The sequence below is a fragment of the Haliotis rubra genome, unplaced genomic scaffold (assembly GCF_003918875.1).
Source record: "Haliotis rubra isolate DU_JTF1 unplaced genomic scaffold, ASM391887v1 Scf180, whole genome shotgun sequence".
Taxonomy (NCBI): domain Eukaryota; kingdom Metazoa; phylum Mollusca; class Gastropoda; order Lepetellida; family Haliotidae; genus Haliotis; species Haliotis rubra.
The window spans coordinates 1,512,747-1,532,543 of NW_025765781.1; the positions used below are offsets into that span (position 1 = coordinate 1,512,747).

General features: G+C 39.3%; 1 protein-coding gene across 1 annotated transcript in view; it reads left to right on the plus strand.

Annotated features, from left to right (window-relative positions):
* The first annotated feature begins 266 nt into the window (after window positions 1–266).
* The window catches only part of LOC124273400, a 41,411-nt gene continuing 21,880 nt past the window's right edge, over window positions 267–19,797 (plus strand). Inside the window, exons 1-9 of the mRNA XM_046708662.1 lie at window positions 267–384; window positions 1,893–1,969; window positions 2,679–2,794; window positions 3,711–3,800; window positions 5,422–5,562; window positions 7,197–7,309; window positions 7,925–8,025; window positions 8,758–8,846; window positions 9,986–10,101. Of these exons, the coding sequence (XP_046564618.1) occupies window positions 281–384; window positions 1,893–1,969; window positions 2,679–2,794; window positions 3,711–3,800; window positions 5,422–5,562; window positions 7,197–7,309; window positions 7,925–8,025; window positions 8,758–8,846; window positions 9,986–10,101 (947 nt within the window). The 5' untranslated portion in view covers window positions 267–280. The remainder of the gene's footprint in view (window positions 385–1,892; window positions 1,970–2,678; window positions 2,795–3,710; window positions 3,801–5,421; window positions 5,563–7,196; window positions 7,310–7,924; window positions 8,026–8,757; window positions 8,847–9,985; window positions 10,102–19,797) is intronic.

Genomic DNA, 19,797 nt, shown 5'->3' on the forward strand with positions numbered 1-19,797 from the left:
TAGTTTACTATGGGCCAACGAATGTCTTAGCGCTACAAACGCTGTCTGAATCGGGACACAGGCTATGCAATAAACGTGTTCAGAAATCACTTTCAAGTAGTTATGACAGGTGTCTATTTAAGCACATACGGCTCATGATGAATGGCGCATGGGAACAATGATTTACGGGTCTATGTTAGGAAGTACGAACTAGATGAGACATGTGACATTTCCCACAAACCTTGACAGTATCAGCTAAAGATAAGATCTGAGTCAGTTAAAAATCTGATCTTGTGGCGCCATGTTGTTTCAAAGGATCTTGTTCCCTTGTTTAATGTTCGGGTTTGTTTGGGCCAATACTGTGCATGTGTACGTCAGTCCGGGTGGCTCGGATTCAAACTCAGGGTAGGTGCATGGTATGATGGGATGGCGTGTATAACGTACAAACAATGGTGGATAGGAAACACATTTCCATATGCAAAGCAACAAAAGGACATGTATGTTGTATGCTTATCAGCCTTCATATTACTTCATTCTGCATTTAAAATGAGACACAGTGGTGCCTTCTAGCCAGCTTCTTTGTCGGAGTATTGCGAGGTCTTTTTATTATGTGTACACTGGTTCATTGTTATTAATATAATTGTAGCGTTCTGAGGCGATATTCAACGAAAATCAATAATTTGTTGCCATTCATGTTCTGTATCTTATGTTCCTACTTTGATGCTGATATACTCAACATGACTATACAGTTTCGTTTACTGACATGGATCGGGCCATAATGAACACTTGCCTCATTCAGATGTGTCAAATAGAATGTACCTCTCTTTTCCTATCAGCGTTCTAAGACTGGCTATAAATACCGTCCTTAGTACTAAAAGCAATAAGCCCCATCCTATAAGCACAAACCCGTGAAGATCCGGGATAGAATAGGCCTTCAGCAACCCATGCTTACCACAAAAGGCGACTATGCTTGTCGTAAGAGGCGACTAACGGGATCGGGTGGTCAGACTCGCTGATTTGGTTGACACATGTCATCGGTTCCCAATTGCGCAGATCGATGTTCATACTGTTGATCACTGGATTGTCTGGTTCAGACTTGATTATTTACAGACCGCCGCCATATAGCTGGAATATTGCTGAGTGTGGCGTAAAACTAAACTCACTCACTCCTATAAGCACGAATCTCTGTATGAATCTGAGTCGATCATGCGAATGAATAAATTGATATCAAATAGTGATGATACTGGGTGAGAGTATCCAAACCTACTGTTAGCATCGACACACACAAGGCAAGTCAAGTGCTCACTTGGAACACAAACGAATATATTGTACAAGTCAAAATATTATTTGCATGGGGCATCACAAGTCCCTTATGCGCCAATTTCATCACATTTTAACATTAAGAGATTCTGAAAGCTTCAATGAGGCCTTGAACGTTGAACCCTTTATCTAACAACGGGAATGGGATTCGTATGTCGCTCTATCAACTCTGTTCCTCAAAAGTTCTGAAATGTAAACACCAATTGCTGGAGCTGTTGGAATATTGTTCCATAGTAAAGAAAAAATGTGAAATGGATAGTTGAAGACATCCTTCTTGTCATACAGTGTTTTATAACACTGAATCATTGTTTAAATATGAAACAGACGAGGCGATCTCCCTGGTCTGCTTCAGGTCTAGTTCAGGTGGGTTAATCGCCGGATGGGTATTTATGGTTATTGAACAATATGGGATCATCGATATGCCAACCCCCTGCCATATTCCAGTCGGGACATGTCGTTAGTATGGTGCGCCATGTAAAGGTGTTAATAGTGTTGGTTTAGATAACGTGAGATAATTTGTGTAATGTCATTGATGTTTTCAGTGCTTGTGTCCTACTGCTTACATAATGTCATTGAGGTGCTGTTTTCAATAGACTTGACGTTAGCCACCCTCTGAAGACTTTGGACAAAGCCAAGTCGAAAATTGATGAGTCAGGCATCCGTGGCAATAGTAAGTAGTCACTCAGTACACAGTTAAACGTTAAAATGTAGAAGAATTTCTTTAAACTATGATCATTATCACTCACTAGACATAGATGAAGATTTGCCGCCTCAGACTCCCGAATCTGCAACTACGGTTTGTTTGTTTTTGTATTTCACATAAAATGGCATTGTCATGTGTTTAATGTCCGGTTGAAAAATAGGATACAAAAACAACCATGATTCTAAAAACGTTGAATTCTTTGAAATATTCAATAACATACTCCTATGGAGAATGAAGAAGGTATTTCAGAACTAAGCCAAACGTTTTCATGTAACATGAAGAAAATTCAGGAATGTGTAGACGAGGAATGACAAATCAGTATAGAAAAGGTCACTCTTTGGATGGGAAAACGTCAAGAATGCAATCCATGAATCACACCCCAGTGAATATTGGCATTCTTTTCAGGCATTGTATATGTTATTAAAACATTCAGACTATGGAATGGTATGAGTTTGCCTAGTTTATTTTTTAGATATAACATTGACAAGTAAAGTAAGTTGATTTTGTCACATGGAAAACTAATCAACATAATCAATTAAGATTTTTATCTAACATCGAATTTGTTAATTTGTCCCTTATAAAGTACAAGATCGGGTGAAAAATATAAATGCATCTAAATGCAAAACATAACCCCATTTATTCTTTTATTAATATTTATAATCTGTATCGATTTCAGCCATCTATGTTGAGCTGATGAAGGGATACTATGATCTGCCGTCCAGTCTCCACTTCACACACAAATACACAGCACCGGTCACCTTCAGGGCCTACAATGACCAGGAGGTGCACGTGGTGAGTCAGGGGTAACTTGGAATACCAATACAGGAGCTCCCCAAGGTTGTGTGTTATCACCGTTATTGTTCACGTTATACACCAACGACGATTTGCACGTGGTGAGTCAGGGATAACCTGGTATACCAATACAGTAGCTCCCCAAGGTTGTGTTTTATCACCGATATTGTTTATTTCATATAACGACGACAGTGCCCATGACTCCACTGGATCTTCCCCAGTTACGGGACTATACCAGCTCGAAAGAAACATTGTCGGCTTGAGATTAAGAAGGTTAAGAATACAAATGAGAAGGTTACAGATCCCCGAAAACAATGATACAGCCTGTGTACATTGATATTGCACCTGTAAATATGTTTATGAATACAAATATCTCGAAAGACTTAATATAGACTCTAAACTTACCTGGAATATAAACACTAGGTGCATTTATGCTTAAAGTCAGCTAAGACTTTTATGTCTACAGGAAAACTTCGTTCTTTCCATGTCAGTGTCAACATTTTATCCTTATTTTGACTGCTTTATTCAAAGAGTTTTAACGTTCTGTTTTCATGCTTGGTATGCAATCCTGTCTATAGTAAACAAAAACAAATTTAGCACAACTCTCCTTTCAGCGAGAAAAATATGCAATATTGAATTTGATAATCTAAGTGTACAGCACGAGGAAAGAGGAACAAAGAAAGCACAGAGAACTGCCTTAGGGAGCTTTCAGTACCTCAACAAAGAGTACAATCTTCTCCCTTCCGGCAGACGTTTTACGCAACCATTTTTAAAAACTAACAGATCCCTGCAGTATTTTACCCGTTGTAGTAATTATTTCTTAAATAAGAAGTATAACCTATACATTGTTAAATTGATATAACTCCGTGTGTAAGATTATATTTCAAATCTTTTCTCTCATGTTCTGGCGGCATAGACGGGCGGGAAGCGGATTGAAGCGTCTCTGTTCAACAAAGTCACGTATAACTCTGTTCTTCAGATGTTGCCGCAGAATGCCCGAGGCAAGGTTGGTTGATTGGTTGTTTTTTTAACGCCGCAAGGTACTTTGAATATTTAAACATTTTCCATATGCGCAGTACAAATTAGAGTGGCAGTACAAATTTAAAGGTAAGGTAATACACGACCAGCGATTATACCAATCAATTCGATGATGGTTATATTTACCTCTCAGCAACAGTAATCCAAATGCAACTTTCTGTCAAAATCTAGTTGAAACTGTAGCAGTGGTTATAAAGACATGATGGTTATATTTACCTCTCACAACAGTAATCCAACTTGCAAATATGAGGCTATAATGCTCATTACACACAATGCCGATATTCTGATAACGTGAGAGGTCATGTGAGATGAGAAGCAACTGTCAGCTCCCACAAGAATACGTCTAAAACGTCTACAGTACTCCCTGAAACAGTAGATCCTGGGATCAGCATCGTGTAGTACTTCCCAGAACCTCACTGCCCATTACTAACTATCACATGTTCAACGTATATACTCGGCGTCATTAATGAAAGGTCAAGCTATTGGTAATACTATTTCTTAAAAGTTGTAAAAGTCTACGTTTTTTTTTTAAAGATATAAACTGAATGTTTTACAAACGTTCTTAACAGTATGAAAAAAACACACCAGGCCGTCATTATTGCGTTCTTTAACTTTCCGATACATTCTGTTACAAATGGAGGGCGGTGGGGTAGCCTAGTGGTTAAAGCGTTGGCTCGTCACGCCAAAGACCCGGGTTCGAATCCCCACATGGGTACAATGTGTGAAGCCCATTTCTGGTGTCTCCCGCCGTGATGTTGCTGGAATATTGCTAAAAGCGGCGTAAAACCAAAACTCAGTCAGTCAGTGTTACAAATGGGACATGTTGTATTCAGATTGTCAGTATTGAAATCCACCTGCCACTTAATGTCAGTGATTTGCATCAAGGTGCACATGTGTCCTGGACTCACGAGGAGGGTACACAAGATGTTGAATGACCGACTGCTGCATGTTTGTCATTTTCATTTTGGGGGGTTGTTCTATACAACTGATGTTTGCTTGTGCTGTTTGAACATTTTGTCTGAATGTCACGATGTGTCACGTTTGTTAACACATTAAACATTATGATGACACTCTTAGTTCTATATTTCTGAGACACGTTTTCTTTACATGTGCTATACATCATTTGATCCTTTACTAATTACACCTAGTACATTACACTTGCAACATTGTTACACAATGAATACCAATGCCACATAACAATAAGAAGCTTATGTCCTGAGTTTGCGGGATATATTATTTTCTCGCCCTTTGTTCCTTACTTACCATAATATGATATTATCACCTAACAATGTACCAAAATATAACTTTACTAGTCTGGAAAGCGTTTCATGAATATATGCAGAACGGATTGTGTTTAAGTTCAATATTTAGTTAATGAATAATATCAATCCAGTTTGTTTAACTTTTTCAGAAACTCTCAAATGACTGTTTGAGTTCGTACGTTATTCATATTCCTAAAAGCTTTGTAATAAGTTATCAAATAATATCGACCAAGTTTGTTTCACTTTTCCAGAAAATATAATTCGTAGGTAACTTATAATCCATTGGCAACACGAGAACACTGACAACTGACACCATGTACTTCCCAGGTTCTGCAGGTCAAGCTCTCAGACGCTGGAATATCCGACTATGGCAAAATCACCCAATTTGGTTTCTACAGGACCAAGATTTCCTGGCTGGAATTGTTTATCAACGGGAACCCAACACGTCTGGCTAGATACCCGAATGAGGTAGGCCAGTCAAGACTTCATCATTCAAACCTAATAAACTCCTTGTGTTGTCAGATAGCAACAAGCCTTTTGCGAAACTCCCTGAATACTGAACCTAAAGACAAATGCGTTGTTTTAGGAGTGGGAATGTTGTTGGCAAAACCGTAACTGTGCTTAATATAATGCGGTGCCAATGTTATGTTATTGATAATAACATTGTATATAACAGTTTTGGTCATTCTAATAAATGTTTTATCATTACAAAGCACACACGTTAACAAAACACATACGTGGTACCAGGAGATATGTGGGGGTGATTCACAACTCCATCAACGACTTCAATATCGTAAGTTACCACCACCACTGGCGTTGATGAAGGCGTGCACTGAATGCACATTTTCCAAATGCCAACTGAAGATTGGCCCACCTGATACAGCGATACCGGCTAGGCCTCTGACATGCGTCCTTTTATTTCATCACATAATTCACTGTTGATGGAACAGCCTGGGGAAACAAACGGCCATACCAGTACTGATTTATCATACTGTTCCAGAAAGTCTGCTACAATATGCAGAACTTGTTATCAGGAATAATCCAGCTTCAACGTGACGTATCCTGCGTTTGCACATAAGGGGAAAACGTGATAGCGAAGTGCGTTGTCCAAGAAGCATACGCCTTCCCATTAACAATGAAGAGTTCTTCTTCCCTCTTACAGACGACATAGAGAAACCGAAGCGTCGCTAAAACGGATGTTTGGGATGAATAGGCCATCTTAAAAACGATGTTTTCACATAATGGTGATCATTGTACTGTGAATGTCTGAGGATAGGGCCTGTAAGTCTCGCGAGGCGCTACTTCCGGTACTAAGCTGGTTCCCGGTTCCTTTTGCGCGCGCTAACTTGCGATATGCAAGACGGGGCCCAGATTACTTCCGGTACCAGATTTCCGGTGACAAGCGTATCTTCAAGAACTTGTTCGGGACAAATTACGCGACCGCCAAATATGACTTTACTAGACCGGACCAAGTGTACAACCATGCTTGGCTGTCACAGCTGTTGACAGTCGTAATAGATGGCTTATGTAGTTGATGGTTACATCGGAAGTGTGTTATTCCTGCAAGGATTATTGGTTTCTTACTGTCAACTGACAACTATATATATGAGACCATTCCAAAAGGTATGAAACGTTGTTTGTCACCGGAAGTACAAAACATCGTAAGGTCTCGCTAAGTGCCGTGACTAGCTACTTACGGGCCCTGTTCTATGCCAGCATGCCCATGTTAAACATACGATTACGATGGATTGAAACTTTCTGTACAAGGACAGCTTCTGTACAAGAATGATGAGTTCTCCCCTACGATTGTACTATTTCCACCAACAGACGTCGCTGAAATGGATGCATGGGAAGAAGAGGCAATCTTAAAAAGGAATGATGTTTTCTCATAACGGTTGTCATGGTAATGAACATGTGTGAGGGCTCTTTGAAAGCATATCCATGATGCAAATACGATCACGATGGGTTGAAACTTTTTGTACAAGGGCGTCTTTCAATTTACTGTTACTTGAACTTAAGTCCAATGCTATAATTATAATTGATCGTTAGTGTTAACCGAACAACATGTGTCATGCTGCCATAGTTGACATGGTTACTTGCAGGGGTATATAGACGTCACCGCGTTCAGCAGCAAGACCGGCACCATCTTCACACACGGCTCCAGGGAGGACGCACGATGGATACACGAGAAAGAACCGTGGGCTCTTGGATACTGGTAGGAAGAAACATTTATGTACATGTCATGTCCACATTCATTCATTTTTACTGTTGAATTTTACAATATATATCAAATAATGAATTTTCAAGACATTTCTTTCAAAAGTCAAGCACATGTTAAGCAATATATTATTATTTCTGTTTAATTGGGTTCCTTTTTTTACTCTAATGTCTATCCTGGCCTAATATTTGTATATTTGTTACACCCATTCTTTGAAATTGTCCATTTCATGAAATGAACAGATCAATTGCTCATTTCATGACATGAGCGAGTATTAAAATCTTCTTGACTTTGCTGGTGCTCAAGACAGATATTTAATTACTGCGTGTTATATCTCCTCCCAATGGATTTGGCTCAGACCTGATCGAAGTCCATGACTATATGTATCTCTGAATCAAAAATGAATTTTATATAAACGCTGTACATTTTTTTTAAATAGGCAAATTCACACATTGGATGTACGATGTCCAACTTCAGAGGTTCTCTGAACAAATATGTTAAATGTTTATCAGACGTGTTGTATAAACTGAAAAATGATCTATACAAAATACTGGAAGCTTTCTTCTCACATTATGCATCTTTACCGTTATATGTGATGATTTCATATATCAGGTACTGGAGCTGGGCTGATGACGCTGTGAAAATATCTAAAATAGACGCTCAGAAACATCAGATCACCCTGGCGAGCCAAACCCGATATGGACTGCGAATTGGTGCGCGTTATAATTTCACAATTGTCTGTCTTCATATCAGTATATCCCATGATATCCGGGTTAGATCTATGCTCATGATGTCAGTCACTGGATTGTCTTGTTCAGACCCACGAACTGTATTTTTCTGAGTCCATGATTAAGTGAGAAACAATCACATCAGTACCATTCCTATCATTAATATATCATATTAATAACAATATTTTAAAAAACAGACAGAACATATCCGGCAGTTCTATTCTAAATGATATGGGAGTCCCCATTTCTCCTGGTCATTGGACCGGTGGGGCAGCCTACTGGTTAAATCGTTCGCTGGTCACGCCGAAGGCCCGGGTTCGATTCCCCACTTGGGTAAAATGTGTGAAGGTCATTCCTGATGTCCTCCACCGTGATACTGCTGGAATATTGCTAAAAGCGCTGTAAAACCATACTCACTTACTCCCTCCTGGTTTTTTATCTCATAACATAACATCATAACGTAACCGCCTTCAAAAGCAGATGGATGAATGATAAGATATACTCATGCCAATAATGGTTGTCACCCCCTTCAATTTTTTGTGTTGGAGAGGGGTGTGGGGTGGGTGTGGGGTTGGGGTGGGGGCGGGTAGAGGGGTGACAACCATTATTGGCATTAGTATATAAAAGAAATACCAACCGAAATCCTCATATAATTGGCAAAAACACTGTGCCGGTTTGGCTTATATGGGATATTTAGGCTCCGTTCCACAATTTCAGGCCACTACAATGATGCTAAACTTCAAAGTTTCTCCAGCCAAGGCGGCTACTTCCGGGTGTTCAACATGTTGTCGGAACTAGATCAGCCGGTGAGAGTTTACATTCATTCGTCACCACTCACCCCTATACCTGCCCTACAAGAAGGCTCATAAGAATTGTATGTGCAAAGATAAATTGGAATGTGCGTATGACTTCAAGTACTTCCATCAAAGGTTTTTCAGGAATAATTGTTTTTATTAGAAACATCTCGTAATTGAAATATACCGAAGATACAGTAATTCTGTTTAATCAGATAATATTTCAAAGTATGTCGACCCGTGAAGATCCGGGTTAGAATTGGTCTTCAGCAACCCGTGCTTGTCGTGAGGTGACTAACGGGATCGGGTGGTCAGGCTCGCTGACTTGGTTGACACGTCATCGTATCCCAATTGTGTAGAACAATGCTCATGATGTTGATCACTGGATTGTCTGGTCCAGACTCGAATATTTACAGACTGCTGAAATATTGCTGAGTGCACTCAAAGTAAGTCCGATGTTTTGGCAACAAAAAATTGAAGAGATTACACAATGCCATTTTAGAAAGTGGTCAAATGTAACATATGTTATATTTGGGATTACACTATCTTCTGTTGGAAGTCGCGGTGGCTGAGCGGGTTTGGCGGCTGACTTTGTGTGCTGGCGATTAGGTGCCTGGCTCTGCAGAGGGTGTGGGTTCGAATCCCGGACGGGACTCAACCCCAAAAGTAGTAGAATTTGTACTTTAATAAGAAAGGGTAATCCCAAATATTACATATGTTATATAATCTTGAAAGCAGCCCCACAAGTTATACTGCTTGCTCAGACTAACACAAGTTACATGAATAAAATAAATAAACGTCAATATAATGATAGTGTTGAATCAATCAGTAGGATGTTGATATCGGGTATGTACAGTGACTGTTCAGAGACTGAGTAAAGCTTTCAAAGGGTTTCTTGGTAGACATGTGGAATAAATTTCCAAATTTGACGCCCCCAAAAAATCCCACAGCAATACGTATGACACATGCATGGTATCTGAATATACATACTTTTGATAGAAACAAATGGTGCCCTTAAATGAAAACGAGCCCCAGTAAGATGGGAGAACCTGAGAAAATCTAGACTTGCTTCATTTAGGACTTTAGCATTGCAGAAACGGGGACATAATGCTGACACAGACTATACAAATCCTTCCTGGTGTCTGCTTCAGGGAGAAGTCTACCTAGACCGGTCTACGGGTATTCTGTACGTGTGGCCCAACACCGCCCATGGCACCCTGTCCGACTCTGATGTCATCTACGCCTCCATGGTCACAGATTGTGTGAAGTGAGTTATACTTGTGCATTGTGTCTTTAGAAACCTTTGAACTGTTACGACGTAAATTGTAATAAAACGCAAATTGTAATACTTGCAGCAAATTGTAATAAACTTGACGTAAATTGTAATAAAACGTAAATTGTAATAAAATTGACGTAAATTGTAATACGCAAATTGTAATAAAATTGACGTAAATTGTAATAATTTTCGTTGCGGTAAAATGTAATAAATATTTACGTAAATTGTAATAACAGTTTTAATCACTCGTAAATACGCGGGTGTTTGTTTTTCGTTGCATTTCATACATCAAATAAGCTTGTTAGGGCGATAACTCAAGAAAGAAATGATGGATTTTGTTCAAATTTGGTACCAAGGTATATTGGCGAGATTCACCGACACAAGTGAAATGGAGTGACCTTGAGATAATTTTCAAGGTCACAGCAAAATCTGAGGGTTTTGCCAATATAAAGATTGTTAGCGCGATAACCCAAGAAAGAACTGACAAATCTTAGCCAAATGACGAAATGATATTCGTCCTGATATATAATCGATATAAAATCTCTTACTGTCCTCTGTATCATGTCTTTTCGCAAATATCTTGTAAGGTTTTGATATGTATAAATATAAAGTGGGGTGGGGTTGGGGTGGGTTTCTAACGGGTATATCAAATCAAATCAAATCAAATTAGACATTTGTATAGCGCTACATATCCAGAGTCCTGCTCATGTGCGCTTAGTCGAATGCTCGTTTGAAGAGGATGGTTTTGCAACAAGATCGGAAACTGTTGATATTTTCCGTTTTCTGACATTTTCAGGTAATCAATTCCAGAGTACAGCACCCGGTCTGCTAAATGATCTGTCTCCGTATGTTGTGGTTCGGACAAATGGAATAGCCTAGCTGACTAGCAATGGAATGCATCACAAATTAAACTTCAGGAAACAAAATATGCAAGAAACATTTTTGTATGTTTGAGATTGGTAGAGGTCGGCTAGAATCAAACATAGATATTAAACTTCACAAACAGGCATTTTGAAACTACAATCGCTTGTTCAAATGACTCCCCCTTCGGTTTACTGAAAGAACTCGAGAAAGAAATGATGGATTTTGTTCAAATTTGGTACCAAGGTTTATTGACGAGATTTACCGACACCACTTGAATTTAGTGACCTTGAGGTCATTTTAAAGGTCACAGCGAAGGTGTAACAGTTTTGCACATGCCAAGCTTGGTAGCCGCGAACTCAGGAAAGTATTAATAGATTTTGATCCAATTTTATATCAAGGTGTATTGGCGGGAATCCCCCTACACCAATTGAAACAAAATATGCAAAAAACATGTTGTATGTTGGTAAAAGTCAAACATAGATATTAAACTGCACAAAAAGGCAATTTTAAACTATAATCGCTTGTTCAAGTGACTCCCCCTTCATGTTTACTGAAAGGGCTTGTTTTGGAGACAGTACCCACCCCCTTTCAGTTGACGTCATCATAAGGATATAACTCATCCTAAAGTTTTCACTTATTCATACATGGTGTCAAGGGTTCAAACTAAATACTGAATGGTCACACAAGTGTCAGCTCTCAATATGTTGTATATCTGGACACAATGTTTTTGAAAATTTAAAATGAGGGTGTCCTAAAAAAACAGTCCCCGTCTAAATGTAAATCAAGCAATCCAAATATTTGAATGTTGATGATGACGGGAAGTCATCCAGTACTATGCTGAACATATTTTATATGATACTATCTGAGGGTATACCATTATCCAAGAGATAGCGCAATAGTGCAGTTGTAAGGCGTCTGCCTATCACGCTGAAGGCCCTGTTTCGAGGAGGCACCGAGGTTCGGTTCCCGAGATGGGCACATTTGCGTAGTATCCTTGGACATGATACTTAGATCTACACTGTCTCAGTTCACCCAGCTGTAAAATGGGTACCCGTGAGTATGTGCTGGCAATGTGAGTGTTTAGTTCATTGCGCCTAACATGCAGCATGGCTGTACAGTCCCCAGGGAGTTGAAAAAGTATCGGAAACTACGATAGTGTCCTATGATCGGGGATAGTAATGTACGTAGCGCCGTGAGCAGGCAATGTGCCTGGATGTGAGCGCCATATAAGCGGACTATTACTATTACTAGATACCAAATGGGAGATCGTTTTCCATTTTCTGCAAATTTGCAAGAAACATAATACCCCAATGTTGTGATGACTAATATCTCGTTAACCACATTACCCACATGAAATTTTGGATATGACTTTGCTAATGATTCCTTCAAAATAAAATGGAAGCTTCTTTTCAAACATTGGACATCGAGAATATAGTTAGTTTGACTACTTTTTCAACGCCCCTCGTAACATACTTAAAAGAAATGAGAACGTCTAAGGAAAAAGCATTTCGATCTCTGAATACTTCTGAGCTATTTAAATACAAAAAGCAAAGGAATAAAGTAAATAATCTGAAAAGAATAGCCAAGGGAAACTTTTATTCCAATTTTGATAACTATTTATCACCTCAGTCTACTCAATCAGGTGGTTAGTACTTCATCGGGGCCCACTCCCCTTCTTGTCACTGATGATTCTGGGATACCTTCAGTTTTTACAGATTTGGATAAAGCTCAAACATTAAATGAATATTTTGTATCTGTTTCAAATGTTACTGATGGCGGCAAGACTTTGCCACCTGTTAGCCATCGCTGTGTTAACAGTATAACAAATGTCATTAACACGTCACAATTTAATTCTGGACTCACAAAAGTCCAGAAACTCTCCGCACTGTGGGTACTTTCTGACAAGTGATTTGACCAAATTAAACCAGTTGTTATGAATATATGCCAAGGATGAAAATTTTTTGGGGAAAACTTTAGATTTAAACTCGCTCGCCCATGGGCCGGCCCATGGGCGAGAATGTTTAAGTTTGCTCAGAATTCATGTTCTGGAGGTTGTAAATGAATGAGTGTATGTTTATAAGCATCATGACACAAAATTCAACTCATTTTGACTTAATTCGACTAACTTTGGGTGATATTAAAAAATCTCGCCCATGGGCGAAAAATATGTTGGCCCATGGGCGAGAATGTTTAATTTCGCTCAGAATTCATGTTTTGGAGGTTGTAAATGAATGAGTGTATGTTTATAAGCATCATGACACAAATTTCAGCTCATTTTGACTTAATTCGACTAAGTTAGAACGATATTAAAAACTCTCGCCCATCAAATTATATATTCTGTGAGACATGAAATGAAAAATAGTGAAAAACATTTTTTTTCGTAATGTTGCATTGCTGTACCTTTACCCGTCGGAGAAGTCCTTCTCAAAAGATATATATTCCGTTGTTTGGAGCAGGCCTATATGACTATTACGCCCCAGTGCTGCTAAACAACTCGTAGACCTTTAGTCTGACATAGACGCAGACCTTGCATGTTCAAGTTCACATCTGATAGGGGCCGAAAAAATTGAATCCGACATGAATGCAATATCTCATTTGGTTATTGTTTTCCTAAGTAAGTTGAGTGTCTTCTGCACCATTGGAGACAAGTGTATCGCTGTCCTTCTGATATTCCCCCGAACGGAAGCTCTACCCATTTTAGGTACAATGTGCATGTTACAGAATAGTAGGGAATAGTCTTAAGACGTTTCAACTTTGACCAGGATTCTCCGAACTTGTAACAGTCGTTTGAGAGATCAAAAGAGAAAGGGGTAGTGTGCGATGTATCTGACGGACGTATGTGGAGAACGTTTGAAGAATGTTACTGTATAAATACAATAATTGAAATACCAGTTATGTTTAAAAAGTACCCTCAATCTGATAGCCAGAGAGATTATTGTGAAAGATCGCAGTATTTATCTTCATAAACGGGCCAAGATAAAAGTACATGCCATTCATCCCCATATTATATCCCTTCTACATACAAAGGACATCGTTGTTACAGGTAGGGCAAACACTTTTTTCTATAGGTATCCGCCGGTTTCACGCTACATACATGTATTCAGATTATTGAGAAAACTAGCGACGCAAGATCTCCTCCATCACACATATAATTGTCTACACATACCCAGTGATTAGTGATAGCGTTGAAGCAACTTATTAAAATTTACGACAGACACTATCAGCTGCAGTAGTACTGCCATACCTAGCATCGTATTTATTACTCTCTTACATAAGTGAAATATCACAGGGTTGTCATGGTAACGATAATTTGGCATACTATTTATTGTCTTACTCTTTAATCAGCGATTAGAATTTAAATCAGTTTTGAGGTCAGCATGTTAAGAGAAAAGAAGTTGTAAAACGAAAAGTATTGTGATCGAATCTATTGGCCTTTGTAAAAGCAAGTTTCAAGCCACCTACATAAGAACCTGTTTTCATGATAAATATCTGCTAATCCGTGGCATGATTCCGACCATATCATGAGCATGTGTTTGTGAATCATAATCAAATAGTGATGTTACAAGGTGTCCATGCCGCGTCAACAACACATGCAAACGCACGAGAATTACAATACGAGCCCCTACACCAATGATTCTCCGTGACCTGGAGACACTTGTGATTGAGCGTATGTAGGGACGTAGTCTGTCATACAGACCCTGAAGCAAATATATCCAAGTCCACGCAAGTCTAGAAAATGTGGCAAGTCTAGATTTCCACAGCTTCAGGAGAATGTCTCAGGGCTCCTTTTTATTATATTTCTCTTTTTTACTATGAACTTTTTTTCTGTAAAATATGTTCATTTCAGAGACCAGTTGTTCGTCTAGTAGGGACGGGTAGAAGACAAAAGACAAAATGGATACTCGAGCTGTCATACTTTTGAATTATATGTAAACATTCGTTCTTGTCTCGGGTTAAATGTATATTTTCCAGTTTCAACTAAATGTACATTCGAGGATATCGAAATCTAGGTTAAGCTATTTTAATCATATTTACAATTAAAAGACCCAAACAATGGTCTGTTGTCCAAATTGTTGGTTGTCCATACCTTGTCCCAGTCTGTATCACAGTCACAGACCGATATTGTTTGCCCTTCTGTCCCGCCCTTACTGTAATATGCATACTGCAATACTGTATATGTTGCACATATACTACACAACGTATTATGCATGTAGTCAATGCTATGCTAAGCAACGTCCACTCGTATTCAAGATTACACCTGGTTAGAGATGCAAACAAATGTGTATTCGTATGTGCATTTTAATGAAATGAGGAACCAAGCATGCAAAATCGTAGTATGCATAAAAATCAAGTTGGTACACTGGGATTCGTTATCATCGGAGGAAGCTCACAGTTTACTTGTATGGACGATCTATTATAAGTACGTGTTGTCTGTCTGTAGTAGACAGAACCGTTACATAGCATGTAGAGCACGGATACACTGCTCGTGCATCCCACACACTCACGTGCACGTGCTTCACAACATTCGCAGCGCGTTCACCGTTAACATCTGGCGGTGCGTGTCACTGACTGAAGACGTGAAGGGAGGCATTGACAACTTCATGAGCACATATTATCATATTTATCTAAATCATATAAATTGTTGATTTACATCACATGTGAATCTCTGCAAAAGCGCAATGTTACTGTAAACAACACAGTTTTATGCACAGTTATACTGATGTTAACATATGTAAAGCATGGAGTCATGATGACTATCGACAGTAACTGTTCATGAGATCGTGCAAGGGCATTATGGGTATTTCAAACAAGTTATCTCATGACTGTAATAGTATTCATTTGTCTTGACTCAGACTAATCACCACCTTGAGTTTAGTAGACTTGCACACTTCATCGAAGTGCTGTTGGCCACCTTTCTCGCCGGCCCGTCCCCCATCTTAATGAGGATGCATGACCCCGCTGGTCACCCATGACGCCTCAACTTTCTTATACAAGACCAGTTGGCGGTCGCTTCGACCTTGCCCTGCTTGGGTCCGGTAAGATCTTCATTGATGATAAATCGTGTCAACTGACAAGTTATGCGTTCTCCTAAGGTCCTCATATAGTCTCCATTAAGATTTGTGAATCTTAAATCTGAATCCTATATGTGTTATTCAGAATGGTTACATTGTATTCTCTCTTCAGAAACAGTTTTAAAAATGAAGTAATAAAACTATGTTTTTCAATGGCAATGCTAGAAAATAAAATTTTATATATACACATACTTCACTTTCCGAATGAAAGCATATAAACTCTGTCAAAAAAGAAACGCAACCCCTGTATTTTAGAGATTTTTGATCTGAAGTTTTAGGACGACACGGCATTTTTCTTATTTAAGACAGAAGTCTGAAATTTGGCAGAATAATAACACATGTTTAAAATTGTCATTCAAAAGTCATCTCACAGACACCAGTTTGTCACCAGGGGGCGTCTTTCTCAGTATCTCGTATGAACCACGCGCTGCAATCACTGCACGGCATCTCCTTGGACAAGAACGGATAAGACGCCGGATTCTTTCCTGGGGAATGGCTCTCCACTCCTCCTGCAGTGCAACGGCGAGCTGTTGCAGCGTCTGTGGCGGCGGCTGACGTTGACGTACGCGTCGATCCAGAGTATCCACAGGTGTTCAATAGGGTTGAGGTCTGGTGATTTAGAGGGTCATGGCAAGACATTGACGTTGGAATTCTGCAGAAAGTTCATTGTTGCACGTGCAGTATGAGGCCGGGCGTTGTCCCGTTGAAAAATATGTGTCTGTTGGTCAATAATCGGGAGAAGGTGAACCTCTAACACGTGGTTGATGTAACGTTGGGCTGTCAGGTGCCCTGGAACGATCACCAAGTCTGATTTCTGGTTGTATGAGATGGTTCCCCAAACCATGACGCTTTCTCCGCCAAATCTGTCCACCTGTCGGACGCAGATGGGCGCAAAACGTTTATGACGTCTCCTATACAGACGCTGTCTTCCGTCGTGACGTTGCAAAAGAAAACGTGATTCATCAGAAAACCAGATTCGCCTCCAGTTTTGTAAAGTCCGTATCCTTACGTTGTTGCACCACCTGAGTCGTCGGCGTCGATGTAGGGGGCGTAGTACAGGTCCAACAACTGGTCTACAGGCACGTAAACCCGCTTCTTTCAGACGGTTCCTAATCGTTTGAGCTGACACTCTCCTCAAACCTGGTATTTGTGTGGCAGTCACGGTTGGTAGGGCATGCCGATTACGCAGGTGATGGACCCGGATGTACCGATCTTGAAGGGGGTCGTGTATGAAATTATCTGCTGTGTCCATATATGAAAACAACCATAGGAATGTGCTTGATGTTTAACAAAACTTATGTTCTGGTCACGTGAAATCCTCGTTGATCATGGAGGGTCGGTTTGTTTGGCTAGTGGTTAAAGCGTTCGCTCGTGGATCCAGGTTCCATTCCCATATTTGCATAATGTGTGAGGCCACCCCCGAGATATTGCTGGAATATTACAAAAAGCGGCGCAAACCACACTCACTCGCTCACTCGTTGATTACAGAGTAACAGCATGCTACGAGATTCCTTCTTATCGTTTATTTGCATATCTCCTTAAAGGCATTGTAACTCTTTAATCTTGCATGAAAACGCATTTAGATGATATCAGCTTTTACTGACATTATTGTAACATGCAATTTGTATGTGTCTCTGCATGGTTCATACACGGACATGGGCGACGGCAAAATAGTCGGGGCTGCATGAAATACATGGACAGTGTCGGTTATAATGAAGTGAGTGGGTGAGTTTAGTTTTACCCGCTTTTAGCAATATTCCGGCAATATCACGGCGGGGGACACCTAAAATGGGCTTCACACATAGTAACCATTTGGGGAATCGAACCCGGGTCTTCGGCGTGACGAGTGAACGCTTTAACCACTTGGCTACCCCACAGCCCAAATAATGGCTGAACGTTTGTCAAGTTATATTTATCAATAATACCATTTGCAAGGCATTACATGTACCTGACTTCATACTCATAGGCATATATGGAGAGATTATTCATATTGGTCAACCAATTTCGATCGTTATTAAAAAGTCATTACTGCAAAATTTACACTAGTCTTTCATGTTAAATACCTGTCTTTGAAACACAGCTTCTATTCCGAGCTGATTTGCTTTTCAGTCACTTCACGTCCCACGCCCAGCGATGACATTGGCATTATGTGATTTACACCAGCCATTAATGTAAATAGCTGTCTTTGAAACACAGAAAGTATTCCGAGCTGATTTGCTTTTCAGTCACTTCCCGTCCCACGCCCAGCGATGACATTGGCATTATGTGATCTGACAACGGAAAACAAATGGAAGTTCTTGTGCTTATTTACTCTTTGAAGTGTAGCTTTTCTACAACTTAACACATGTTAAATGATACATAATAGTGGATAAAAAGAAACCTTGCTTTTTTAATTTAGTTTGTAAACTACTGACTGTTTTTTGCTATTGAACACTCACTGAGTACATGTTGTGACAACAACCATCTGTCGTCGTATATCTCATAAAGCGAGAGCGTGTAGTGAACGCCTGTGTTTTGTTCGTGCTGGTCTTTCCTTTGGGAACATGAATCTAATCAATGCCCTGTATGGTGTTTATGCATAACTCCATGTTGAGTCACTCACTCAACAACGCTGGGAGTTTTAAAAAACTCTTGTTACCTTTGATCGCGCAGTGAATATCGAAGATATTCAGTCGCAGATGATATTGTGAAGCTAATTCATAACGCCATTCGTGTTGAACATGTAACGGATATTACTTCATACGTTTACACGCGCACCACCTCCTGTACAAACTTGACAGAGAACGGTTCTCTATGAACGGTTCTATGTTCATGATAACTGTCTTTTTACAGTAATATATAGAGTTTCAAGTTAGGGTTTAGTACTACGGAAGCGTAGTAGGGCCACGGTGAAAAAAATGTTTGGTCTCACTATCTCCAACGTAGGACTTAATATCTCCTACGTAAGGCATATTTTCTCCAGCTGAAGTTTGGGGCACCAGTTATTGTAAACTCATAGAGTCTGTACAAATTAAATTTTGTAAGTATTTCTTAAAAGTTGGTAAATCAACTTGTAATAATGTGGTATTTGGAGAATGTGGTAGACTCCCTTTTACAAATTGTATATATGACTAAGGTTATCAAATATTGGTGTCATTTATTGTACTTACCCCCAAACAGACTCCCAAAACACTGTTACAAAATGCTGAAATCATTAGATGATGTTGGACGTGTAACTTGGGTAACTAATGTTAAACATATTTTATTTACTTATGGTTTTGGCTATGCATGGGTCAGTCAGGATATTGGTAATGTCAAGTATTTTATGTTTCTTTTTAAACAAAGACTGACCGATAATTTAAAGCAATCCTGGTATTCTTCCATTGAAAATTCACATAAAACTGTTTATTATTGTCAGTATAAGACTCTGTTAGATGTAGAAAAATACTTAAATTGTAATATTTATTTAAATTTGAGATCTGCCCTTTCAAAATTTAGATGCGGAAACTTTAATCTAGCAATAGAGACTGGGAGATATGAAAATATTGCTTCTAATGAAAGATTTTGTTTATTTTGTAAATCCAAAGGTATTAATGTTGTTGAAGATGAGTGGCATATTTTGTATATTTGTGAATGTTTCTCTGATATTCGAGGGAAATATATTGGGAAATATTTAAGTAAGCCGCCGACGATAAACAACTTTATCCATATTATGCAATCTGCAAATGTCGATATGATTAAGAATGTTTCTTTATTCTTATATAATGTACAA